The 21,156-nt window shown below is 37.5% G+C and overlaps 1 protein-coding gene across 1 annotated transcript; it reads left to right on the top strand.

The window, feature by feature from the left end:
• The first annotated feature begins 814 nt into the window (after positions 1–814).
• On the top strand, positions 815–13,972 carry LOC107036137 (protein big brother). Its single transcript, XM_015253881.1, has 3 exons — positions 815–1,253; positions 3,576–3,764; positions 13,190–13,972. Exons 1-3 carry the CDS (start codon positions 1,065–1,067, stop codon positions 13,547–13,549), a joined length of 738 nt encoding a protein of 245 aa, XP_015109367.1. The 5' UTR covers positions 815–1,064; the 3' UTR covers positions 13,550–13,972.
• Positions 13,973–21,156: the final 7,184 nt, after the last annotated feature.

Below are 21,156 nucleotides of genomic sequence, written 5' to 3'. Positions count from 1 at the left end.
CGTTTCGAAACGTAATCCACGATCGAAGTAATCTCGAAACTGCCTGACAGCTAATCCTCAATTCTGATTGGTCAATGAGTCACGTGAAGTAGTCGCTGAAAAAAAAACCACGGTATTTTCAAATACTTCAAATGCCAAAAATTTGTTCTGCGTCATATTTTTCATTTTTCATATTTATCACACGCCAAAATGATCAATTTTTGCTTTTCAGATGTTCATCCATAAATTCTAAACTCTACAAAATTCACGAAAATTCTTCAATTTCCCAAATAATTTGAGAAAAATCTGTGATCTACGGTTATCTGGAAAACTGTGAAATTTTCCGAAGAATTCAAGAAATTTTTTCAGTTTTCTAGGAAATCAATTCATAACCCTCCCCTGATTTTTCAACAATTACAGATTTTAATCAGATTATTTTAAAAAGTAAAAAAAAAAGAAATAATCGAAGATTAAAAATTATTCATTGATGCTTCACTCTTCATTCTCTTCATTCTCTTAATTCTCTTGAAGTCATTATCAATATTTACAAAACATCTATGAGTATATGAAGTTTAATAAATTCGATTTCTTCATTTTCACCACAAAAAGATAAGCGCGCGCACAGATCTAGTAACACAAAATATTCCAGATGTTTCTCACCATCGACGGGGGCAGGTCGGCACAAAATCGACTTGTTTCCCTTTCCCAGTGCGCTCGAGCATGAAACCAGTGGCGGGGGGATATTTTTCAGGGGCGGTCCTACCTCGTAGGCGTGGCAATGCAGCATAAACCCTGGAACCGAGACCCTCAGCACACTTTAGTCTCCACTGAGACGTCGCACTGTGCGGTCGTGTGTCAGAGTGACAATCTGTCAAATACCGATAATCCATCGTATCCCATCTGCGCAAGTGTCGTAAGATGTCTTCACGATTTCGTTGAATTAATCAACCAGTTGAAGTGAACCGGAAAAACTGTGAAAAGCGGAAGGGACTGACAGAAAATTGTGAGAACCGTTGAGTTTGTGGGGCCGAGTGGAATAACAACATTCAACATTGCCGAGAGTAAGAGCGGAAAATCGTCTTGAGATGATGCACGCGATGAGCGAACATGCCGGGGGCCCCGGTCTGGGTGTCGGTGTTCTCCCCTTCGATGGCATGGGCCTCTACGAACAGCCCAGGCCCAGATTCGTCTTCAAGATGCCCCGGGTCGTACCCGACCAGAAGGCCAAGTTTGAGAGCGACGAGCTGTTCCGCCGTTTGAGCCGCGAGTGCGAGGTAATTATTCCCAGAAATCAAAATACTGCGAATTTTAATCCGGTCGGGTCGTCTCACGCGCGGGATCGGAATGCCAAACAGTTCCGGAGCCGATTCCTAATCCGGTGGGAAGTTTCGTATCGATAGATTAGGAGAACAAGCAGGGGTACGGGTATCCGAGAGAAGCTACACTGTTCGAGCCAAAATTAGTATTAATAGTACTTTATTTCCGTGATGCTACTGTTACAGTTTTACATCTACACAAGCCAGTCAACAAATATCTCCATAACACTCCAATAAATTGTTTTTGTCAATAATGTCTTTAGGGTGCAACAAATGATGGTAATATCACAGTATCACAGTTTGAGCACTTTCGCAATTTCTAGTTTCTCAAAATTTCTTTTCGCTATAATCTCTCAGCACTTTTTCTATCTTAGCTAGTCCCACACACAACGGTGCATTTACTTCTCCGGCTAGGGCATTTATTAACTTCTTCCTCCAGCTTCTTTGATTTGTCTTTCCTCTCCAGCCTGTCCACCAGTCTCTATCTGTTGCTTTCAGTCTTCTCATCACCAGCTCGCAGCTTATTGCGCCACGAGCCAAAAATTTTGTTCCCAAGTTACAAGATTGCTCTCATATCATTATCATTATTTCATTTAAGAATTCATTTGTTTTCTGTGATTATTAAATAGCCGAAATGACAAACTGCAATCCCTTGTTTCATATGAAACGAGCATTTGTCGGGAGAAAAATAGATATGGGAGCATCAAATAACGAAGAAATAGGGCTAGAAATGACATTTCTTGCTTGCACGGAGAATAATTTTTTTTGAAAGGACTAAATCTATTTTTGTAATAAAAATTTTCATTCTCTGCGCACCTCTTTGATCATTTTTAACAAACAATTTTTTGGCACGAGTAAGACTCGCTTCAGAACTCTCCTGTTTTTCTCTCAACATAGTGGACTTTGAAGTTTTTATTTGTGAAGAAATTTTTGTTTCAGTTGAATTGTTTAATGGAATCGTTATCTTAGTGTTAATCCATATAATCGCTACCAACTTTTTTGCGGGTGTGAAAATTTAGTTGAGGTTTCACGCCAATTACTCGCGGAAATTTCGCAATTGAATTATGTTATTCCATTATTATGTTATTATTATTATATTGAAAATAGGTTTTTCTTACGATTCTGGTCATGGTTTTTGTAGATAATGTTTATAATAGTCCCCAGCTATTGAAAAAAATGTTAACTAGCTATGCTACACAGTTTAGGAGATAATGAATAATGAAATGCGGGCTTGTAATATGCGAGGAATAGGCTATCAAACCGGGATCATAAATCCCCCCAAAATCGATTTTTCCATCTTATGAGAAAACGGCTGAATACGGTGAATTTTTTGTAAAATTTTCTAGTACATACCGTCAGGGACTCAGTGATGGAACCCTTAAGGGGAAGCCTATTATGAGTTTTAAAAGTCGTGGGTTATTGGAGTGAGACTTGTTTTTATTGTTCGTTTGCCCGAAAACGCTTAAAATGTTAAGAACAGTCCAGAGCCTCTAATTTTTTACGAAGAATTTTTTTTTTCAAAATTTCCGGAAAAATGTGTGGAACAACAATTACGAGCCAGTTTTTTGGAATTCGACTCCTACACAACTGATTTCGCTTTCTTCCATGTAAAAAAAGTCACTGTTTGTGAAAAACAATACAAAAAGTCAATTTAGCCATGTCAGAGGCGAATTTAAAAAAAAAATTCCGTGACAGTTCCGTAAAATTTCCTACACCTACATTTCGCTTCGGAATTACGGAAAAGATACGTAATTTTTAATAAATATTTCTCTCCGTGTAATTTTTCTTTGAAGTATTTGTTTCGTGTGTACACTGAGAAAAAAAATTTCTAATATCTGAAACATATTTTCTTGAGAGGAGTGAATTATTTTCAATGGCTTAAATCTCAGAATGTGTGCACTTCATGGAACTCGGATAAATTTTCATTCATCACTATCGTTCCGCGTTACGTTATGAATATTTTACATATTGCAATATTGGAAGTGCATAACGAAAAAATCATGAAAACAGTAGAGACTAGAAGATTGCCCATTCTTCTACGCGATTTAAGTAAGTTCATTTGCGACAAAACCATACTTGAGTACAAGAATATTTTAAAGCGTGAGGCCTTTCTCGGGTCATGTGAGTTGAGATGCCTGAGAGAATTAAGCAATTGAAGAAAATTTACTTGTCTCAAGAAAATATGTTTCAGATATTAGAAAATTTCTTTCTCAGTGTAGATGTTGAAGAGATCGAGGATATTTCCCTATTTACATGCAATATTTTATTGCTTGTTTGCAGGTGAGATACACGGGCTTCAGGGATAGACCCTTGGAGGAGCGTCAGGGTCGTTTCCAAAATGCGTGTCGCGAGGGTCACACTGAAATTGCATTCGCTGCAATGGGAACTAATCTACAATTGACGTTCGGTCCCGCCGCTGGAACCTTCTCCGAGCCGGGACAATGCGACTTTGACAAGGAGCATGGCAAGGTAATTTGAAAACACTCATTCGTAAATAAGACATTAGAAATGGCATCGGGAGAAAATCATTTGAAACGGTGTTGGAAAAAAAATTGGAACTTGGGGGAAATCATGGAATTTCAAATTTCAAGTAAAGTCCCACTTTTTTACTGGCACGAAGACAAGAATTCCACCATTTACATCAATTTTCAAGTGAAAATGAATATTCATTGCAAAAAGACCCTTGAATTTTCAGGGAATTTCTTTGAAATTCCATGAATTTTTCAATTTTCCTGCATTTTCATTAATTTCCCGGAATAATTGACCTGAAATTTACAGTTCCCACGGATTTTTCCATGAAATTATAAGTTTTCAATGGCGAAATTGATTGAAATTTCAGTGGACATGTTTCTTGTCAGAAATTTCCATTTCAGTAGAAAATTTTTAACAGTGTACATGACCTCCCAAGTAAAAGGTAAAAAAATGTAAACTAAATTCCGCAATTGCTCGAAAATCCTCTTAAACAACATGATAATTGGCGCAGAGGGTGTTTATTTATTCGTCACTTTCCACTTCCCTGAAACTGGAAATAAATCCCCGTCAATTACTACAAATTCGATGACAATAAAGTCGAACTATACGTGACGTTTGCCTCCCGTGTTTGTACAACTCGATTCCCCGTAAAATCCGTAGCTCCGTATAAATCAACAATGGAAGGATCCTGCACCAGTCACTGATGACTTCCCGTTCGAACCCCCGAGTTCCCTTTTGCCGCCCCCGTATGACGTATACAACAGCCCCTCACTGCGGGAGTCCAGTGGCTCTGTCCGACGCCAATTTTTCGTCAAATGAAATAAAACTGACCCCCTGACTGAAAATTCCCCGAGAGCTTCTGAGAACGTCTTCCTCTCGGTTGTTTCCTTTGGTCATAAACCGCTTTGTAGAACTGGATGAAAAAAAAGTGCCGAGAATAAATAACCGGGTCCTGGTATTTCCCAAATTTTATCTCCTCTTCCTTTGACGCCTTTTTTACGGGGGCTTCCGGTCTTCTCGTTACCGCGCCGGCGTCGGTCCAGAGGTCGCCGTCGCCTCGGACGCCATTGCGATCGATACTGTCGTCCGTAGACCGCCATTTTGCGCGAATTTGCGAATCTTCCGGAGGAGAAATCTCTCTTGGGAGATGTCACAGAGAATTTCAGAGGAATTTGCAAAAAGGGCATTGTTGCGTTGAAGATTATGTTGATCTTGCTTCGAAGGGAAATGTTTATTGCTTCCGCATATTTGATGTTGAAATTGTCCTGGCGAGATTGAAAAGGATATTCTCGAGGCGAATTTTTCGAGCTGAGACGGACTGAATTGGACAGGGCGACGACAGCTGAATTGTTCTACACGCGCTTTTAGAAATTTTTGTCTGAAATTTCTGGTACACTTTTTGGAAATTTTTATCGAATTCGATTACCACTGAAATTTCAACGAATTTTGTCAGTGAAAATTCAGAATTTCGAGGGAAAATCAAAGAGAACTGTCAATTTCAGTTCCATTTTTCCCTGAAAATGAATAGAAAACCAGAAATTTCCGGTAAATATATTCTTGAATTTTCAGGATAGTGACACTGAATGCGATTTAGGGAGAAAAAAATCATGAAATTTCAGATTTTTATCTGCAAATTCAATGTAATTGGGCACTGAATATTCATATTAGACTGGAAAATCAAATAAATTAAGGGATTCTCGTCTTTATGCTGCTTACAATTTTGGAATTTTACTGAATTTTTAGTGAAACCTGAAATTTCATGATTTTTTTCCCCTAAATCGCAATCAGTGTCACTGTCCTGAAAATGAGTGGTCAACTGTCCGTGAAATTTTTTTTTTCTAACAGTGCGGAAACAAATTCTTTAGAAAAACTCTAGTGCTTCACTGTTAGCAATTTTTTGAAATTTCAGGGCAAATCTGATGGTAATTCTCATGAATGTGACGGTGATTCTGAATGGCGATATAATTTCAAGTTTTACTTAAAATTCAACGAAATTAATGAGTTTTCAGTAGAAGTTAGACGGAAATTTCAAAGCTTGGTAGAATTTGCATTGAAACATGAATATTCAGAGCCAAAATGTTATGAATTTTCAATTTTGAATTGGGAATAATTGAACGGAAAAATCAAGAATTCTCCTGATTTTATGATAATTCAAACTGAAAATCTATGGAATATTTGATTTTTCAATCACGAGATTTCCTGAAGTTTCAGTGGAAATTAACCCTAAACTGGTCACTATGCGAGGGAATTGCCGCAACACCTTTTATTCACCTTGCCATCGACTGGTTGACCGGAAAAATTTGAGAAAAATTGAATTCGTCAATTGAAGTATCTGGAAAATTCTAGTACGTTTTTTTCAATAGTGTATTCTTAATTCTGGGAGAAAAAAAATTATTTCCAACAGGTGAACAATTTTTTCCCGTGTTAAATGAAATTGCCTGTTGAGCGACGTTGCTGGGAACTCGCTAAACGCGCCCGGGAAGTGTAGAGTGGATTCGGCAACGCTGGAGCCTAAATAACACGGCGGCACTCTCCCGCGAAGGTGACTAAAGTCGCATTTTCCCGTCAGGTGACCACAATAGGGTTAAACATGATAAAAAAATTTAATAGTGTGTACTGCAAAAAATCTCAAATTTTAGTGCCATTAAATTACAACTTCTACAAATTTATGATAAAATTTCATATAACAGGAAGCTAAAAATTTTTAAAGATAAAAATTTTTCTTCTGAAATCACTGATTTCGAATCTATGGAATCATTCGAAGTCAATTACAGTCACGAAATTTTATCGCGATCCACTTGAATTTATCGATTTCTTTTCTTCTCGAAATCACTGAAATCACCTCCGAAATCACGTGAAGTCGACTTCATTTAAAAATTATGTGGTGGCACTTGATCAGAGAGTGAGTAGCCCCTCGGGAAAATTACAACTGAGAAAAAAAATTGTAGAAAATCGCGAAAATAAAACCGAATCACATGTCCTCCACGAGACCAAAAAATTCTCTATTTTGATCTTTCCAATTTTCCTGACAGTTTTTGAAAGACATCACAGACAATTAGCACTCACCAACTGTTCCACCCAGTCAGAAACTCGCAGCCGCCATAAATCTTCCGAACCGAAGGTCCACAGGCCCTGTCGCAGGACATCGTTCTGTGCCTCGGGGTCAGAGCCCAAAGACCTCTGAAAAGCGGAAAACCCTTGAAAGCCGAAGCGTGGCCCTCCGGGGCACACTTGAGGACGTTTCAATCGCGCTCACGGCACGAGACGAGTCGGTGCATTGTTTCAAAGGTACACGGGTAGATAAAGAGAAGCGACACGTGCTGGGCATTGTCACGGTGCCCTGTGGCGCGAGCAATTAAGTCAGATCGACGCTTGGATAACAACAGGCCCCCCTTTTTCTACCTTTTCACATCTGTTATCGCGAATTTCTTATCGACGATAATTAACGAGCGCGATTGAAAGGAGAATTACGGGACCCCCTGATATCCCTGTGGTGACATTTTGCATTCAATGAATGCGTAAATGAATGAGAGAATGAATGCGTGGATGGAATTTTTTTTTTCACTCTCACTACTCACCTTTGGATTTCTTCGAATGGAACGGAATTGCTTCGACTCTCGTAATACTGTCACTTTTTATCTACCGGAATCCTCGAATAATATCACTTCGTCGTCGTCCCTCCACTGTCTATGCAAATTACTCGACAGATTGATCAGTGATCATTGGCAATTCATAATTTTTCATCACTCGTGCGTAAAATTCCACTTTCCACACACTTGATTGAATTTTCACACGGAGAGAAATATTCAAGAAAAATTACGGAACATTTCACGTAATCCGCAAGCGAGGATCGTTTTATGCCTCTAGGGGCGGAAAACCGCGATTTTCAATTTTCCTGATTTTTCTGAATTTTCACAGAATAATTGAACTGAAAAATCAGTTTTTATTGACTTCCAGATCATTTGAACAGAAAATCAATGGAATATTTGATTTTTCAATGACAAGATTTCCGAAAATTTCAGTGGAAGTTGAACACGATAAAAATTTCCAGAATTTGGCACGACAAATTCAGACGAAAATTGTTAACAGTGTAGTTGAGTTTTCAGGAATATCTCCGAATCTAAGAAAGATACCGAAAATTTCGTAATTACCTTTATCGTAGAGCGAATTGAGGGCTATAAAAAAGGTTATGCCAAAATCTTTGCTATCTCCCTTAGATTCCGAGATATTCATTGCAGACTGTCCAATAGTCAACATCGACTTCAACCGTTTTACCGCTTCGCTACAGAATCGAATTGAACTGTTCAAATCAATTGTCCTTATTCCCATGCAGCATGAAACGTCTGTCCTTCCAATACATTCCCGTCTTGTCTCCAATCTCGTCAAGTTCTCAAACAAAAATAATCACTTTCAATTTCCAGAACAATATTCTCAATTTGAGAATCGCTCTTCCCTCCGTTTTCTTCTCAGACAATTATCTTCTCCTCAGAGCCACAATTTACCTTGAACTTCTTCCATTTAAGCCCTACCAACAAATAAATATTTTTACGTTCATAGAAAATATTGTTGGAAATTTAAAAAACAGGGGAAGTGCAGAAAGAAACGCTCACGCTGACCGTATGGTATTCCCTTTTATGATAGGTATAGAAAGAGGGAAGCTAGAAATGATGACGAATGTCCCCATCTTTTGTCCCACATACCGGACCTGGTGAAAAAAGGCGCCGGGTGACGCCCACTTGAAACAAAGCCGTCTGGCTCCTGTGTGTCCGTCTTGTCGAGATAAATACGACGTTTGAAAAAATCAGTGGAGATACGCTGGGCCACACTTGATAACGTACTGCCACCCAGTGGCACCCTTTCACCAGATTTAACTCTTTCCATTTTTTTCCCTCTCATTCCTTTCTTTCAATGTCACTTTGGGCCTCATGCAAATGAGAATGTCAAAGGGTTGAGCGGAACGAGTTACAGTTTAAATATCGTTGGGTATTATGCCACGGTAATGGGTCACGCCCAAGCGCCCAGACCTCTATACTTTTTATTTCCCTTTTTTTTATTTCTTTCCCTGTTGTTTTTACTCGCGTGAGAACGAGGAAAGGGTTAAATACACGAATGTAACCCTTGAGTTATTAATCGCATTTTACGGAGCGTGAAAACTTTGACTAATTGGAGATGAGGTTGTAATTAAATAAATAAAAATGAGACAGTTGTTCGATCTTCGGGATTTTTTTTGCTTCAGTGTGGAAGCTTTGTAATCGTTTAAATTTATGTTTTGGATTTTCTGCGATATGTCCAGCGGGTGTGATCTGAAAAGTCGGAAAATGCAATTTTTAGACCTCGTCCGTACGCGTGTGTACGTATGTAACACAGTTTTTCTTCAATTGTTCGGTAATGAGTGGATAGAATTAAATCTTTTTTTTTTTATGTACACCGTTAGAAAAAAAATTAAATTTCATGGACAGTTGACTACCAATTTTGAGGACAGTGATACTAAATGTGATTTAGGGGGAAAAAATCATGAAATTTCAGGTTTCATTGAAAATTCAGTAAAATTCCAGAATTTTGAGCGGCATAAAGACGAGGATTCCTTAATTTATTCGAATTTTCAATCTAATATGAATGTTCAGTGTCAATTTACATTGAATTTTCAGTGTAATCTGAAATTTCATGAATTTTTCTCCCTAAAAATCGCATTCAGTGTCACTATTCTGAAAATTCAAGAATATATTTACCCGAATTTTACGGTTTTCTATTCATTTTCAGGGAAAAATGGAACTGAAATTTATAGTTCTCTTTGATTTTCCCTCGAAATTCTGAATTTTCAATGATAAAATTCCTTGAAATTTCATCATTAAATTAAATTCGATGAAAATTTCCAGAAAGTGTAGCGGAAATTTCGACGGAAATTCTGTATTTTTTATAAACGTGACGTTGAATTCGATTTGTGGAAAAAATTAAGATTTGGAAATGTCATTTCGCCCTGAATTACCCATTTCCTGTGGAATTGTCTTACTAGTCCAGTTGAAAAACAATTGATTCAATTTCCTTGATCTCTTTCCTGGAAGATGTTTCATCACTGACCTTACCAGTCTCAAAAGGAAAGAACTTAGCAACACAAATGAGCAGGTATTTCCCAGAGCGTGACGCACATACTTCCACACTTGTGACTGACCTTGTGTATCTTTGATTGAGTCTAGAGATTTGTATGTCCTCTGTTACCACCTACTGAGATGCCACCCCGTCGGCGCAATTATCCCCCAAATGAACGTCCCGTTGGGGCTGAAAAAATCTAGTACCCAGCTGTCAGCGAACTGCAGGCAAGGTACTGCGAAATAACGATTAAACGCCCCGCGATGCTTTTTACAATTTTTTTTTTCAGATTTTCGTAACAATATTTCGTCTTTTGTCTGTTAATGTCTCGGCTCTGATTTTTTCGGGCCACCTCGACTGTTAGGAACACCGGAAATACACACTCGCTGAAAATATAGGTCCTGGAGGGATATAATTCCCGACGGGCGACACCCAGTTCTCGGGAACTCGTATTTCCGACGATTCCGAGTAAAATCAAGTCTGACAACTGCTTGGACTCGAATCTGTGTCTCTGAATTTTTCAATTCGTGTATTGTTAAGGATATCCAAGTGGCTCGGACAATTTTTTCTGAGGAAAATCCTTTTCAGTTCATACACGGAGAGAAAAAATCCATAAAAACTACCAGCAAAAAAGGCAAAAATTACGTTTCGAAACGTAATCCGCGCGCGAATTAAAATCCTATTTTACTAAAGATGAAAGAAAGGTGAAGTTGTTTTACATCGAAATATCTCGAAACTGCCTGACCGCTAATCCTTAATTCTGATTGGTCAATATGTGACACGAAGTTATTCACAAAAAAAAAACACGCGGCATTTTCAAATTCTTCAGTGACATAATTTCAAATTCTTCAGTGGTAAATTTTTTTTTCACGTCATGTAATATATATATTTCACATGTATATATATCATCGGTGAAATTAATAAATTCTGTCCTTTTATGGAGACCGATTATTGAAAAAAATTGAAGATAATTAATTGAAAATGAAAAATTCTTTATAGATTCTTTTACTTTACTTCGCTATTCACTTCAATCATTAGTCGAATTCTCTTTGATTCATTATCAGAATTGATAAGGTATTCATGAGAAAATGAAATTCAATGAATTCCATTTCTTCATTGCAACAAATGAATAGATCAGCGCGCGCGAGAGCGCGCGCATAGATCTTGTTCAATAAAAAGTGAGTCGGAACTGAAATTGTACGAATCGCCACGTAATTTCTACGATTTGTTCCGTAAAAATTAACCACCCGTCTGACGACTCACTGCTGTGGGGACAAGTCGGTCCGTAACTTGTCCCCAACGATTGAAAAATTTGACGGAACGGAACGTAGGAATAACTCACCAGCTTCATAGCAATTGTTGAACGTTCAAGAATTTTTGATTCTGGAGGCATGAGAAGTCGGGAAGTTACTGTAAGATTTTACTTCTTCGGGAAAAATTACGTGACAATTTCGTACTTTGTTCGGTGATGAACCTCAAAATTCACTGATCGTTTCAGATTTCTTCTCTTCCATTCCTATAAAAATTGCCGGAAAACGATTTCCCATTGTGGATTACGTGAATTGTTCCGTAATTTTTGCTGGATATTTCTCTCCGTGCAAGAGGAGTTATTAGGCGCAAAGTCACCCTCGGTTTCCGAACATTTTGTTGAGAAAACGATTTTTGAAAAATGAAATTTAATGATATATCGGCGATATAAAAACAGACAAACCGAAAAAGTCGAGACCCAGGCAAGATAAGTCCTCCCATCCAATGTCTTTCGAGATTGCAACGATTCCAAAACTTTTGATATTTTTTCAGACAGTGATGATCTATCCAAAGAATTTATCGTGTAGTCTCGACGGCATCACTATTTTAAATCGAATGCCACCCTCCCAACAGTCAAAGAACACTTTTCCTACGATTGTCAAAGTGTAGTATATCTGCAGGAAACAATTCAATATCCGAAAATTGTTATTTTCAGGAAGTTTGAAGGGAAGATAAAAAATCCATTAAACTTACACGATGTCGTAATGATCCAATTTACGTAGCGTTTCAATCTCATCATAGAATCCTTCTCCGTTCTTCTCATCCTAATTCGTCCCGTTGCTACACGGCTAAGTGTTCCTCATTTCCAGCAGGCGATTACCGAGATTGGAAGGTATATACCACCGCCTGCGGCCACGAGAAAATTGCACTGTCCAAAATATTCATATTATTTTTGTCAGGATTTATTTTTTTATTGCTGTGTTGAGAGAAGGAATTTGATTATGTCAGAGAGGATTATTCTTTGATCCCCATCCTATGATCTCCATATCACCCTCATGATCCTTATTTAGACCGTTGTGACCCTTATTTTGATCCTTCATTTCTGACCCTTAATTTTGGAGTCTTAATTTCGAGTACATAATTTTCATCATCAGAAATCGATTTGGATTTTTATAATATTGAGAGATAGAGACTCTTATTTTAACCCTTGTGGCCCTTATTTAGAGCTTTAATCTGACCTTGTTACCCTTATTTGAACCCTTAATCTGATCCATACGACCCTTGTGACCCTTATTCTGACCTTCATTACCCTTATTAACTTCGCGTTAGGGACAGTTATTGTAATTCTGACCGTCATGACCCTTATTCGTACCTTTATGACCTTTAATCTGACCCTCATGATCTTTATTCTGACCATTGTGACCTTTATTTTGACACTTCATTTCTGACCCAATTAATCGATTTAGATTTCTATAATATAGAGAGATAGAGACCCTTATTTTGACCTTTGTGACCCTTATTTAGACCTTCATCTGACCTTGTTAACTTTATTTGAACCCTTAATCTGACCTTCATTACCCTTATTAACTTCTCGATAGGGACAGTTATTGTGATTCTGACCCTTGTCACCCTTAGTTGTGATTTTGACCTTTGTAACCCTTAGTTTCTGATCCCCATGATCCTCATTTGGACCCTTAATCTGACCTTTGTGATCCTTAATCTGACCCTTAATCTGATTTTTGTAACCCTTATTTAGACCCTTAATCTGACGTTTGTTACCCTTATTTGACCCTTTAATCCGACCTTTGTGACCCTTATCTAACCTTTATGACCTTTAACGTGACCCTCGTGACCCTTACGAGCCTTACTTTGACTCTCATAACCCCTATTCTGATCCTTATGACCCATATTCCGTCCCTCATGATCATTATTTTGAGTCCTGTGACCCTTATTTGACCCTTGTGACCCTTAATTTTGGCGCCTCAATTTCAAGTACCAAATTTTTCCACGAGAAGGCGATTTTGATTTTTATAATATAACGAGATAACAACACAAATCAATGAAGACCCAATCCATCAATTTTCCAGGTGCACATAAGATCAAGTCTGATAATGAACGGCGTCTGCGTGAGGTGGCGCGGCTGGATCGACCTGGAGCGTCTGGACGGCGTGGGTTGTCTCGAGTTCGATGAAGAAGCTGCCGCTCAAGAGGACGCTCAACTTCGCAACCAGTTGACCCGCTACAACGAGCGACTTCGTCAATTTGAGGAGAAACAACGGGCTTACAGAAATGCCGCAGCTCAGCCACCGCATCACAACCACCATCTCTCCCATCATCACCATCTCGGCCACCACGTAACCGGCAGTGGTACTGTAACCGGTGGCGTCGAGCCGCATCTCGCTCATCGACAGGATCCAGAAATGGAGGTCAGACTTCGCGCTTACTAAACATGACAAACAATAAACGACTTATTAACCAAAAACGAAAATATGAATAATATCATCGATTGCATAACGTCATTAGAAACATGGTAGATGTGTCATAAATCGAGATTACTCACGCGAACTTAGGGTATAAATTTGTTGTATAGTTCTTCTTTTATGATTTGTATAATTTTCGAGTCGAAGTGCTGGAGGTGACAGGTAGGAGTCAAGTGGTGAATGAATTTGTCAAATTTGACATTTTTAAGAATATTAAACCGTTGTGATATGAAGGATCTTAGGCGAACATAAGACTGTTTACATGGAGCACTTGAGTTAGACTAGAGTTGGAGTAACTCTTCGATGAAAACCCACAAGGCAAAATTTATATTTCGAAAAATATATTAAAAAATATCTTAAACTCTCTTAATTTATATTAAAAAAATATATAAAATATATGCTTTATATATTTTTTAATATATTCTTTATAAATCGGAAAAATATGGAATTGGCCCATATTATGTATTTTTTAAATATATTTTTTGATGGGGGAACGCAGCGCTAGACATCATTCTCATGTAAAAAATTGATTGCACATCATATAACATTATGTGTAGTCGAGCGCAAGTGCTCGGTGTAAATAGGCTTAATGCCAGAGGGAATTCTGTGATGAACTTTTACAGGTACAAGGGGTCCTCTGATATTTCCTCTCAAAATCACTCGTTGCAAAGATAAATGGACATGTGATAAATCAACAAATGATTCCGGCAATTGTTGAATAGCGAATCGTTTTGATAATGCGTGATTTTTGGAGATGTCAGATGGTATTTAGATGCAAAAAGCTCTCACATTGTCTCCTAAAATCACTTGACACTCGTGACCCTTTAACTTGACAATTAACAAAAATATACAGATTGACTTATTCCGTTCATGATTTTACTATCGAAATAACCGTGAATGGGAGAGAAAAGGCCGAGTAATACAGGGGAAAACCCTATTGTTTTGTCTCGTTCGTGCTTTGTGAATGAGGTGGATGTGAGTCAGTTTTGGATATCTTGTTGAATATTGAGCCATCCTGGTATGAGTAATTCTACAGGAAAATGTCAGGAGAGAATTCAGTTGCGAAGAAAAGTAAATTATCTTCGAATCGAAGAGAGATAACGAAATTTTCGTAATTACCTTTTTTGGAGAGGGAGTTGAAGGCTACAAAACATATTTTAACGAAAATTTTGCTGTCTCCCTTAGATTCAGAGATATTCATTGAAAATTAGTCAAAAGTCGAAATAGTCGACTTGAACGGTTTCACCGCTTCGCTACGGAATTGCCTGGGAAATTTTCTTAGCTATACACGAGATGTCGGACATTTTTTCTCGAAATCACTCAATGCGAAAATCAATGGACATGTGATAAATCGATTAATGAATTCTTCGATGATGCTTTATTTTAAGGGAAAATGTTGAATGACATAATTTGCCCTGCAGCAATGTCTTTTCAAATTTCCTCATTAAATAACTTATCCTCAACTTGAATGGATAATTAACAAAAATGTTAAAATTGACTCAATACATTTACAACTTTCCTCCTGCAATGATTATCAACTAGAGATGGGAGGCCGAGTAAACAGGGGAAATCCCCGTTTTACGGTTCATTCCCGCACGGTAAATAAGGTCTCGCAGAAGACCCGACGGACATCGGCACACACGATGCGTCGCATGAATCAGACGATTCCCTGTATCCGGATGACTCACTCTTTCTATGTATAATTGTCATTCAACTCTGTCCATATTTTTTATAAATCTGTGAGTACTGTATACTTTGTCATCAATGGGTTGAACGATTACTGCGTTCCACGATTTTTGTTATGTATTGTAAATATTTGTAAAGAGTTTATCAATTAAATATAATTTCTGAATAACTACATGAGAATATTGTGTTGATTCCTGGGGGATTTCTCGTCCTTTTTTCCTAGTAGTCCTGGAAATTTCTATTTCTTTTCACTTCTGGTTCTTTTCCATTGTCGAAAATGGATGGATTCGAAGGGAACAAACAGCTCATTCTCACCTGAAGAAATCACCGAAAATGGGAGTGGAAATTACAACGTGTTGAACTTGAATGGAGCAAGTCGAGTATTAACGGAATAAAAGTGGAAAAGTGAAGTCATTAATCATGGAGGATCCTTTTAACTGCCTCCGCGAGGCGGGAGAGGGTAAGTTGCTTCAGAAAATACGAGGAATCCCATCCATTGACGACAATATACGCTTCGTCGAGGGTGAGAGAGGCGCACGGTGACTTATGTGTTGTGACAAACGTGAATATCTACAGCATAATAACAACATCGTTATTTCCATGTATTCGAAAAATATTTCTGGTATCAATTGGAATGGACTGGGTGATTTTAACGCGCGTGCGTGTGTTTACTCGGGGTCGGAGGGGAGAGCTGATGGAAACGCTGCGGGGTGTTCAACCGTGGAAATCTGGTATTAGCATTTGGATCCCCCATTTTGAGACTTAGAGTCCCCTTTATTGTTTTAGGAGATCTTCGGGAAATAATTGCGGGGATTGGGGAGGAATTTATGGACGGATTTACGGGATTTTGAATTAATTCGGTAGTATGATTTGATAGTTTAGTTTTTGCTGCTGAATGATTTTGGGAATGAGTTATTTTAGGGATAATAAGTGGGAATTTGGTTTCGTTGCGGTAGCACGAATTGTTAACTATGATGTTTTAATTATGACATATCAACTGATTTTATTGAAATTATTGAATTTTCAACAATTCGTCAAAATTTTTCAGTTTTCATTTTTTTGTTTCCCTTTTTTTGGGTCCCCTTTATTGTTTTAGGCAATCTTCGGGAAATAATTGCGGGGATTGGGGAGGAATTTATGGACGGATTTACGGGATTTTGAATTAATTTGGTAGTGAGACTTGATAGTTTAGTTTTTGCTGCTGAATGATTTTGGGAATGAGTTATTTTAGGAATAATAAGTGGGAATTTGGTTTCGTTACGGTAGCACGAATTGTTAACTATGATGTTTTAATTATGACATATCAACTGATTTCATTGAAATTATTGCATTTTCAACAATTCGTCAAAAATTTTCAGTTTTCATTTTTTTGCTTCCCTTTTATTGGGTCCCCTTTATTGTTTTAGGCGATCTTCGGGAAATAGTTGCGGGGATTGGGGGGGAATTGATGGACGGATTCACGGGATTTTGAATTAATTCGGTAATGAGATTTGATAGTTTAGTTTTTGCTGCTGAATGATTTTGGGAATGAGTTATTTTAGGGATAATAAGTGGGAATTTGGCTTCGTTACGGTAGCACGAATTGTTAACTATGATGTTTTAATTATGACATATCAACTGATTTCATTGAAATTATTGCATTTTCAACAATTCGTCAAAATTTTTAAGTTTTCATTTTTTGTTTTTCTTTTTTTAATGAACAACGTAATCCCACTGAATTTAACAACTTGACTGGAACATGAATAATTAAAGTGATATAAAGACGATTTTTTCTCTCAATTAACAATTGTAAACAAATCAATAATCTTATAACAATTTAATGACAATAATTTGTTTTTTGAAAATTCAATGTTAATCATTTAATTTCAATTTTGAAAACTAATTTTCAATTGACAATTGTGCTACTCAATAAAGTTTGCCGGCACTGGAATTTTTCCCTGGCCGTCACTGTGCTCTTTTTGCTTCTGAAAGGAAGCTTTGTATTCGTTCAAATTCAAGTTTTGGATTTTTTGTGTTATATCGACCTAGTACGATCCAAAAAGTCAGAAAATGCAATTTATAGATCTCGTCCGCACGTGTGTGTGTGCAACAAAGTTTTTCTTCAATTGAATCTTTATTTTTCAAATGTAGGTATTCTCGGGCCCGATCAATCGCCGTTAATTAAAATTCAATTCATAGATTAGTTTTTTTAATTTTCGAATTTTTTCGAAAATCGGTTGCCCCACGATAACTAAAAAAAATGTTCTGTATTGATTGAATGATGGCTTAAAAAAACTGTTTGTACGTCCTTTTGATCGAGTTCGAAGATGAAGGCAATAGCAACAATCGTTATTTCGATTGATTTGAAAATTTGTAAAATTTTTTTTTTTTTTGAAAATCAGAATTCCTGGGATATCTTTGAATCTCATGCTTCAGGTGAATTCAATCATAGCTTAAAATGTTTGTTTTACTGTCATTAATACTGGTTTATTTAAGTTTTATGATAATTGTTGAAAATTTCGAATTTTTCATGAATTTCCCGGAAAATGAGCTTTCTGACAACTTCTTTAAACGTGACATTTAAACGTGATATTGTACAGAAAAATCTAATTCTTTTGACTTTTTCTATAAAATATTTCCGATGGAACATTCAATAGAATTTCAATATTTTTGATGGAACATTTGATTTGTGAAATTTTTTTCATGAAACATTTCAATAGAATTAGCCAAAAACTAATAGAAAATTTAACAGAAATCGAATAAAATGATCTAACGAATTCACTAGATTTTTCTATCAACTTTTTTCATACGTGTCCGTCACCGCGGTGCATCATTGTTGTACCGCATTTCCCCAACTTGCCAATGATTCACTCGGGATTATACTACTCCCACTCTTGTTTTTATAACACTGATGAGGCATGTCAGGTCATCAGGTAAGGCGATAGGGCCCCGTACGCGGAGGAATTCTTACAAGAAGCCTTATACTTGCTCTCGGTAACGGACAGGAACGTCTAGAAGCTTCCCACGAGACGCTGCGGCCTCGATCCCCGCCTGAAATTCAATTTATCGAAGTTTCCTCCTATTTTTATTCTGCTCATTTTATCGTAACTTCCTGAGCGATATCGCGGTATCAGTGTGAACTCATTAGTGTCAAAATAAACGACATGTTTGGAGTAAATATGTTGGAGGGACGTGAACAATGGCAGCCACTCGGGGATTTATCGATAAATAATCGTCGCTCTCGCGAAAATTTTCAGAATGAAATTTCGATGAATGGGGGATTCCCCAAGGGCATGAGAGTCGAGAGAAGTATGGGGATATTAATGCACGCGTGTATCGTTTTGTATTTGTTGAGAAACAGCATTGTTGGGCTTTTGAGGGGCAGGAGAGAAGTTTTTCGTTGACGATCACCCGTCGTGCCCCCGGAGGCACTCTCGCATGTCCCCATCTGCCTTCGATTTATTTCCAATCGTATAATTGATGACTTTTATAGGGACAACTTTCAACGCCAACTCAGGGGATTATGTCTTTACATCATTTTCAAGTGGTACACATCAGGGGAAGGATAAAATGCCACGAAATATGAAGGAAATAGTATATTTCGTAACGAGTGCAAAAAAGTGTTTTTTGGCAAGTGGGAAGTTTATATCACGAGCCGAAGGCGAGTGATATAATCCCACGAGTTAAATAACATTTTTTCACGAGTTACGAACAATATTTTTCATCACAATGTGGCGGAAATTGGACTTTTAGGCACGCGGAGCGTGCCGAAAAGTTCACTTTTCGTCACAGCGTCATGAAAAAACTATTTTTTTTATCTTCATTATTTTTAGAACATTTTTTTGATGAAGCCGAGAATTCTGCATTCATTGTTGATAGTAATTATAACATTTTTCCACAGGTCAGTGCTGACACAAATCAGATTATGCCTGTATTTATTATTGGTATTTATTAGCGCATATATTTTTAGTTTTCGGAACAATATTGTTAGGATATAGAATCCATTATTGATTGAATTAATTTCAAATAATTATTAGTCAATAATAATAATAATAATTCATTTTCCTCTGTATAGTTTTACACTTTTTACAGTCGCTCACTCTCTAAGGAGCAGAATTTTACAGGTGCACGCGTATTCTCTAAATTAATAATTAATAATAATAAAAAAGGCAAAACGCAGCTGATTCTAAATTCTAAGTCTACCATTATTGATTGATTTATTATTGCTTTTGAATGGAAGCATAATTTGTATTCGTCAAATGCGAAATTTCCCATTTTTTCGAATGAGCTATTTTTAGATCATGTCCGGATGTATGTAGATGTGTATGTGACCGATCGTTATTCAATGATAACTACAAAAATAATTATTTAAATTAATCCAATTGTGATTTGAAATATTCTTCTCAACTCCATGTTGACCGCGTTCGATCATGAATTGACTACATCATCTGTTGTTGAAAAAAATTATTTTGAAATCAATATTCAGGCAAAAGTAAAAAAATTTAACGTTGGGCCAATGTTGGCTACTAATGTTGAGGGAATGTTGGCTGCTAACATTGGGGTAATGTTGAATTCAATGAATCATTGAATATAATTTAAAATACATCGTCATAGGAATTCCATTCGGAAGCAAATTGCTAATTTACTTCCGACTATTTTGTGACGAAAGTAATTTCCCACTTGTTTTTTTTCACTGGTCCAATCAATGTAGTGACCACGCTCGGTGCTGCTTAGCTTTACAGACCCAAGTTCTTCCTACTTTTTATATATGAAGTAGTGAACATAATTAGTTTCAATCGAGTCCCGCAACCATTCCCTTTCTGAAATGAGAAGTAAAGGAAACTTGTTTTGACGTTCTTCCTAATGAAATTACGAGGAACAAACGATTTCCAATGTTAACACATCGGAAACAAAACAAAAATACGAAACATTTTAAAACCCACGTAAACACAAGAATCTATGTAGACCGTTTAAAAATATTTGTTCGATCCCCCCCTCTGTCTTCACGCTGATGTTCCCGTGATGTTTGACAAGAGATGCGTTTGTGTCTAACAGTCGTCTATTCCCAAAAACAGTTTTGATATTAATTATCCTGAATGATAAGAATGATCCGTTAAACTAGAATATGAAACGACTCTGTGCACAAATAGATTATGGAGATTATTAAAAACTGCCAGGAATTGCCGAAAAACTCGTTTCACTTTTCGTCACAGCGTGATGAAAAGGTACAGTTCCGCCACTCGCTGATGGTAACATCACTGTCAAAAAATATTGTTCAACCCATGTGAGACGGGAATTTTCACGAGTGTAAAGTTGGCGGCCCGAGGCGACGCCGAGGGACTCGCACTATTTCGGACTTTTTGGATCATACCGGCTCGATACAACTCAGAAAATCCAAAACTTAAATTTGAACGATTACAAAACTTCCATTCGGAAGCAAAACTCCTAAGAATGTTGATAGACAAGCTTGAAGTGCATCGATGAGCCGGTATAATGCGCGCGAGAGTGCCACGGGTAAATGCATTGAGCAGAGGCGGTCATCTGTGAAACACATTTAGCCTGTTGGCACACACGACGCGACGGGGCAGCTTTGCTCTATCTCTCCCTCAATTTTTTTTCATTTTCTCCGTCGAGTGGCACGCAACGGGCGTACTCAATGCTCCGATCTGAATGTCAAACTCGAATCCTTGATTTTTTCATTGAACAACGCGTGAGTCGGTGAGACGATGAAAATGTATACGGGCGACTGGTCTTTTTAACGGCCCTACATATGCTCGTAACACCCTGTTTAATCTTGCCGATTTAATCCTGTGATTTAATTGACTCAATTGAATTAAAATCGAGTTAGTGATGAAACATTTTGCTCGTAGGTTTTTTTTCCACTCATTGTTCCGTTCATTATTGGGATC

The sequence above is a fragment of the Diachasma alloeum genome, unplaced genomic scaffold (genome assembly GCF_001412515.2).
Source record: "Diachasma alloeum isolate Michigan unplaced genomic scaffold, Dall2.0 Dall_scaffold_00206, whole genome shotgun sequence".
Classification (NCBI taxonomy): Eukaryota; Metazoa; Arthropoda; class Insecta; order Hymenoptera; family Braconidae; genus Diachasma; species Diachasma alloeum.
Note: the sequence above shows the minus strand (reverse complement) of the source record. Positions and strands in the feature narration are given on the sequence as shown.